This window comes from Cyprinodon variegatus, unplaced genomic scaffold (genome assembly GCF_000732505.1).
Source record: "Cyprinodon variegatus isolate N-32 unplaced genomic scaffold, C_variegatus-1.0 Scaffold683, whole genome shotgun sequence".
Lineage (NCBI taxonomy): Eukaryota > Metazoa > Chordata > Actinopteri > Cyprinodontiformes > Cyprinodontidae > Cyprinodon > Cyprinodon variegatus.
In genome coordinates this window covers 200,887-207,535 of record NW_015151136.1, presented here as the reverse complement: position 1 = coordinate 207,535, position 6,649 = coordinate 200,887, and the positions used below count along the sequence as shown (strand labels likewise).

The 6,649-nt window shown below is 42.8% G+C and overlaps 1 protein-coding gene across 1 annotated transcript in view; it reads left to right on the top strand.

Annotated features, from left to right (window-relative positions):
- Positions 1 to 6,649, top strand: part of LOC107097302 (IQ motif and SEC7 domain-containing protein 1-like) — an 81,860-nt gene that overhangs the window by 66,499 nt on the left and 8,712 nt on the right. The window contains exons 7-10 of the mRNA XM_015394400.1: positions 2,017 to 2,156; positions 2,668 to 2,697; positions 3,897 to 4,022; positions 4,105 to 4,204. Of these exons, the coding sequence (XP_015249886.1) occupies positions 2,017 to 2,156; positions 2,668 to 2,697; positions 3,897 to 4,022; positions 4,105 to 4,204 (396 nt within the window). The remainder of the gene's footprint in view (positions 1 to 2,016; positions 2,157 to 2,667; positions 2,698 to 3,896; positions 4,023 to 4,104; positions 4,205 to 6,649) is intronic.

Below are 6,649 nucleotides of genomic sequence, written 5' to 3'. Positions count from 1 at the left end.
GAACTTCCCCGAACTCAAACCTTGTGGGCGGGACTAAGTTCGGACTGGCACCCAGGCTATTCTTTTGTCACATTAAAGCCCAAAACCTTTGTGTTGATACTCATACTCAACTTATCAGGCACCAGGTTGGGAAAGCAGCTTTAGCAGAGACTCCCCAATTTCCTTAATCCCCAACATCTCCTTCAGATTTGGTGTTGGAAGCCAGAGTCGTACCCAGGCCAGCTGAGAGACATATTCCTCCAGCATGTCCAGGAAGGCATGTCCGAGCCACCTAAGCTCACTCCTTGATGTGGAGGAGGAGCAGCTCTACACTAAGCCTCTCCCTGATTACGTACATCCTCATCCTGTTTCTAAGAGAGTGCCACATCACACTGTAAAGCAATATCTGATGAGCCACTTCATAGTAATGTTAATAACTGAAATGAATTTATCTCACATTGCAAAAATTTACCTCTGCATCTAGCCATCCCCTTTGGGAACAGTGGGATGCCACTGTGCTGTGGGGTTAAGGATCTTGCTCAGGGACCCAGAGTGGCAGTCTGTGGGAATCAAACTGGGTTCTTGCAGCCTCTACAGTACAGCTCTAACAACAAGTCCAACACTCCCCATACCCCACTCCAAACACTCTGATCTTATTCTTGTTGTTGTTAATGAAACCATCAAGCACCTTTCAGAGGGCGTAAAGCTAGTCCAGTGATCCACTTAGCTCCAGAACACTGGCATAGGCCTTCCTGGAGAAGCTGAAAGGTTTCTCATCTAACACAACCTTTGGTCCCCCTTTATATGGAGCCAAACCCCTACCCCAGTCTGGCAGTCCTGGGGCATTGCCCTCAAATACCAAGCAGTGCTGAAAAGTTGTGTCAGCAATGACAGCTCGGCAAGATTGCGAGCTCTGAAGTACTTAAGTGAGCTCTCATCTGCCCCTGAAGCCATGTCTCTTCTTCTGATAAGGAAGGAACATCAGCTGGTTTATGGAGATCTTAAAAGTATTCCTTCCTCTCTCCAACAATTTCCTCATTTACGGTCAGAACCCCATGAAAAGCCATTTTAACAAAGCTCTGGTTTCCTCTCTGAAGGAGCAAGATGCCAGAATCACTTTTAGGCCAACCAATTGTCCTTCTCCATGGCCTCTTCAAACTCCTCCCTAGCCCATGTTTATGCCTCTGCAATTACCTGGACAGTACCATGCTTGACTGCATTGTACCCACTTGTTGCCTTAGAAGTCCCAAAAGCCAACCAGGCTGGTTAGGATCCCTGATTTTGGGTGTCCACCACTCGGTTAGGTGGTTTCGGGGGATGGCCACAGTTACAGGTATCACAGACCTTACAGCTACAGCTACTATCAGCCGCATCGACAATTAAGGCAGAGAACATTCTCCACTCAGAGTCTATTATCCAAGCCTACTGTGGAATTTGAGCAAGGATCTACTGGAGGTGGGAGTTGAACATGTCCCTTAATGAGGGTTCAGCCAGACAGGGTTCCAGGGGACACTTTTCCAGCTAATTCCAGATAACTCACTTGGTTGTGCTGAGTCTGTCCAGCTTCCTTCTCCTTTAACTCACCACCAGGTGGTGATCAGTGGAAAGCTTGTTCTCTCTTTTCACCCGAGTGTCCAAGATATACTGCTGAAGGTTGGAAGATAGGACTACAAATTGGATCATCAACCTCCAGGCCTAGGTGTCCTTTTGCCTAAGGCATCAGTGCACATCCTGATGCTTGAACATGGTGTTCATTTTATACAATCCATGTCTTGCACAAAAGTCTACTAATCAAAGAGTGCTAGGGTTCTGAGATGGGGGTCTGCTCCTCCTGATCACAGCCTTCCAGGTGTCACTGTCATTACCCACATAGATGTTAAAGTCTCCCAGCAGAATGAAAGGAGAGGCATGCTATCCAACAGTTGGCAGTTTGGAGCAGAACCAAATAAAAGGATGAATGTAAATTCATGAGTTATTTACATTACAGAATATGTGGAAATCCATAACCTCTTTCTCTTTCTATACACCCTCTGACAGGCGTTGACGATGGGGAAGATATACCCCGAGAGATGCTAGTAGGGATCTATGAGCGGATCCGTAAACGTGAGCTCAGGACTAATGAAGATCATGTCTCCCAGGTCCAGAAGGTGGAAAAGCTGATTGTTGGGAAAAAACCAGTAAGTTTGCCCCCAACCTGTTCTTGCATGTATAGTGGTACTACTGTCGTACTGCTTATGGGCTGGATGAAGCCATCCATAAACTTTAGCCTGGGTCATAACTCGTTCCAAGGGTGTATAAGTGTTTGTTAAGGTTGAAATTTTATTTTCCGGGTTGGTGAAAGTCTTTTGGGGTTGTGGAATGTTTCTGGGGTTGCGTTAGGGAATATTTTCTTGGGTTTGTTGTTTGAATGTTTGTTGGGGTCGGGCATTGGTAAATATTTTTTGTGGTTGGTGAATATTTTTTGGGAACGGGGATTTTGTGAATGTTCGTTGGGGGCTGGGGTAGGTAAATCTTTTTGGGGTTGATGAATGTTAATTGGTGTCGGTTAATGTTTGTTTGGGTTAGTGAATGTTTGTTGGGGTCTGTAAATGTGTGTTGAAGCTAGTTAATGATTTTTGGGTAGATAATTTTTTAGGTTGGTAAAATATTTATTTTCTAACTTCTTCTCATAATTTCTCCAAACTGCAGATCGGCTCCCTACACCAAGGTTTGGGCTGTGTAAGTATTGCTATTATGCTGTTTGTAGCGTCCTGCTGGACCGTGGATTGGTTCTGTTCCACTCATTTCTCTCAGCGTATTTTCTCTGGATTTTATCGGACAGAGCAAAGCGACGAGTATCATTGTGGGATGAAGAAATTTATATCAAAGATGTCTGGTTATTTCATTGGTATATCTCCACACTTCTCAAGAGTCTATTGCAAGGTTCTTGGAAGTCCCTGTCCAGCATGTTCTAGATTTGTCACTTCTTCCAGGCCTAAATCAAGTGGCTGAATGATGTCCTCGGGATGCAGCCGGGTCCTTCAGAGACCTGCAAATTACCTTATTACTGAACTTACCTGTGGAAGCAGAGATACATCTGAAAGGAGCAGAACACCAGACCTCCAGGAGCAGAAGTTTTATGCTTGTTAAATATGCTGGTGGAGATTCTCTCATCCAGGTCATAGTCATTCCAAAAAAGTTTACATGCAATCCACTGGACTTTGTTTCCAGGTTTGAAGATGTTTTGCTTCCCATCCAGGAAGCTTTTTTAAATCAAAATATCAGAAATAGCGTTGAACCTGTCTAGACCCTAACGACCATTTAACCCTCCCAGGTGACCTCTTTAGCAAATCCAGTAGGAAGGATCAGAGCCTCCTTTGGTTTTTTGGTTCCCCCTAATTCTTTTATTATTGTTAGTCTGACTTTGACTTTCTAACATCCTTGGGAATATCAGAAAGATTTCTCTCAGCACAGTCCCTGGTGTTCCACAGAAGATGTTTTATAAACTGATCAGAGGATCCAAACATTGGCACAAATGGAAAAGAACTACCTAAACCCTGCTGAGATCCTCCCACCTCTTTCCTTCTGTGTGATGTGATTGGCTCCTGCCTCGTGGAGACCATGGACCTGTTCAACCACACCAGCTCTGTGCCCGGCCCTTGAAAGGTGCTACTATTGAACTCTTCCCACCCAGACTCTGATGGGTCTCCCTCTAAATGAGTGTCCAGTGATGTCCTCCGGGGGATTTACACAAACACAGCCAGCTGTTCAGGTTCCTCCACGATGAGGGAAGCCCTGTTTGCTCTGTCACATAAAGTCCCAGGGATACTGGCTGAAATCTGTGGTTGGAAAGAGAAAGTGAAAAAGTTAAGAATGAATGAACACCTATGAGCCCAGAGGTCCAGCATTAACTCTGAGATGTTTCTGTCTTCTTGAAGGTGCTTTCACTGCCCCACCGCAGGCTGGTCTGTTACTGCAGGCTGTTTGAAGTACCAGATCCCAACAAACCCCAGAAGCTGGGCGTCCACCAGAGGGAGATCTTCCTCTTCAATGACCTGCTAGTGGTACGTCTCTTCCAGTGCCAGGAGATGGAGATGGATATGCTTTGACCCCAGTCTCAGCAGACCGCATCTGTTTTGTTCTCAGGTCACCAAGATCTTTCAGAAGAAGAAGAACTCAGTGACTTACAGCTTTCGGCAGTCCTTCTCGCTCTACGGCATGCAGCTGCTGCTGTTTGAGAACCAGTGTGAGTATCAGCAGTGCTGGTTTCCGTGGTTTGGAATGGTTAGCTGGTTTCTTTCACTGTTAGCAGAGAAAAAACAAGAATAGATTCAGGCTTCCACCTTCTGAGGTTTCAGTCTGGGTGTTTCCTGTAGCTAACCTGTACTGGTGCTGGAACGGGTTCCTAACTGGTTTTAAGAAAACACCAGTTCTGCACAGCTTGAGAGTGTTCTCAGAGCCACAGGCTGATGATGTCACTTCCTGTAAATGTTCCATCAGTTTTAGTCTGACGGTCGGCAGTATAAAACATTGGTTCCATTAACCAGGATCACTGAGGATGAGATCAGTCTAGAATAATTTGCTCTATCTTTTCTTCCCCAGGTAAGGTTATCCTTCCACTAAACTTAACATTGTAACCATTTCCTTTCCATGAAGCACAAACTCCAACCTGAAGTTCTGGCTGTTCTGGCTTTAGATCCGGTGTAACACCCGAACCCAAAATGTTCCCATCATAGATAGGGACTCCAGGGTTGGCTGTTGTAGATTCCTCTCCCCAGTCTATTATCTCCTCACCCTAACTTCACTGGACTCAGACCTGAGTCCAAAGGTTCCTGGTTCTCTCTGTGGTTCTCTGGACTCCAGCAGAATGGTTCAATGACCCATTCTTGATCAAATGGATCTACGTTCCTTTTAGGGATGCACGATATTGGGATTTTGGCAGATATCCGATATGCCGATATTTTAAAACTCATGTAGCCGATAACCGATATCGATACCGATGTTAAAGCTGGACAAAAATAAGTAGTCATTGAAAATAGCAGTTTTGTTATCCATTTCTGACACTTTGAAAAATAATATACTCAAATATATTTTCATATGCTGATATCAAATTGATTTTTAAAAACGCGGTATCGATCTATTTTACTTTCAAAATCTTGTGAAATTTCATCGTCCTGTTACAAACTCTCGTGATATTTTGCAAATTCTTGTGAGATTTTGTTAGTAAAATAGATCGATACCGCGTCAATATATCAACATATAAAAATATGGCAACATTTGGTGAATTTTCGGGGGATTTCGTAGCATAACGATGACATATAGCAATATTTCATTAGTAAAAGAGATTGATATGGTGTTTTTAAATGGCAATATATCAGCATATGAAGATATTGGGATATTTTAATGGATCAATATTTTTTCCCTCGTCTTTAGAAGTTTTTAAGTCTGTAAAAAAGAAGTTTTTGAGGAAGAAGAAGAAGTAGTATTTTTGTTTTTTTAGACTTTAGAAACTCAGAAGCTGATCAAATATCGGGTTAAATATCGGTGGGGTGGCCGATGTCCGATATTCAGTTTTAAGGCCGATACCGATAGGGGGCCGATTATATCGTGCATCTCTAGTTCCTTTATCTTTCATTTGTTCCGGAATGTCTTTTGATCTCTGCATAATATTTAGCTTTGAAGACCATAAGGTTCACTTCATGTTGCTGGCGGGTTTCAGGGATTTCTGAAGGAGGCCCAATGGGGCAGTGATTGGACCTGGGGGGTCTACCATTCCCACCGTCCACTGCTAACACGGTGCAGCAAGGATTAACCATTTATTTTGAGTTTTACACTAGATGCTGACCCAACAGTTGGACTATTTTAGCCCAAGCAACGTTTCTGAGCAGTGAGCTGGTTCTGATTAGTCCTCACTGTTAATTCTGACAGGAGCACTACCAGGAAGGTTCTGCAGTATGTCATTCCACATGTTCTCCATATAAAGCCAGAGTCCTCCTTAGTTCTGCAGAGTTCTTATTGCAATGTAGAAAAAAAGAGCCCATCCATTCTCTGTAACTCAATGTGCTGTGGAACAAAACTCCCACCTTGAGCTACAGTTTAAGCCAATTTATATTCACAGACACTGAAACATGTTGAGATGCTGCCAGTTTAATGACAACTTATAGCTTCATTTTTGGGTAGAATTGATTGATTGATTGACTTTATTGATCTCACAGTTGAGAAAGCCTAAATAGTCATAAAGGGAAGAAGAAGAAGGTGCCAAAGTAATGGATGGGATACAGCGCATCCAAATATGACAGTTTTTTGTTTGTTTTTTTTTATAGCAGGATTATTATACAGGGAGTATGAAAGGCCATGCATTTGATTTTTTTTTTTTTTTTAAACAAAAAAAACAAAAACAAAATTGTCCTGTCTGGCAATTTGGCAATTAGAATAATTGTCTTGATGCCAAAAAGAGCCCAACAGATTTTACTTTTACAAGTGGAGCAGTACGGCTATCGCCATAGTGTTCCTCTTGATTTATGCATATAAATTGTTTTATTATAATTATGCAGGGATTATTACAGATTATATGGACACTGCAATATAAATAGAACAGAAGAGGAAAACAGAAAAATAGGAGAAAAGATTAAAGAAAGAGAAGATAAAAGGGAGATAATGATAAAACATTTTCCGTCTGCTTCATCACCTG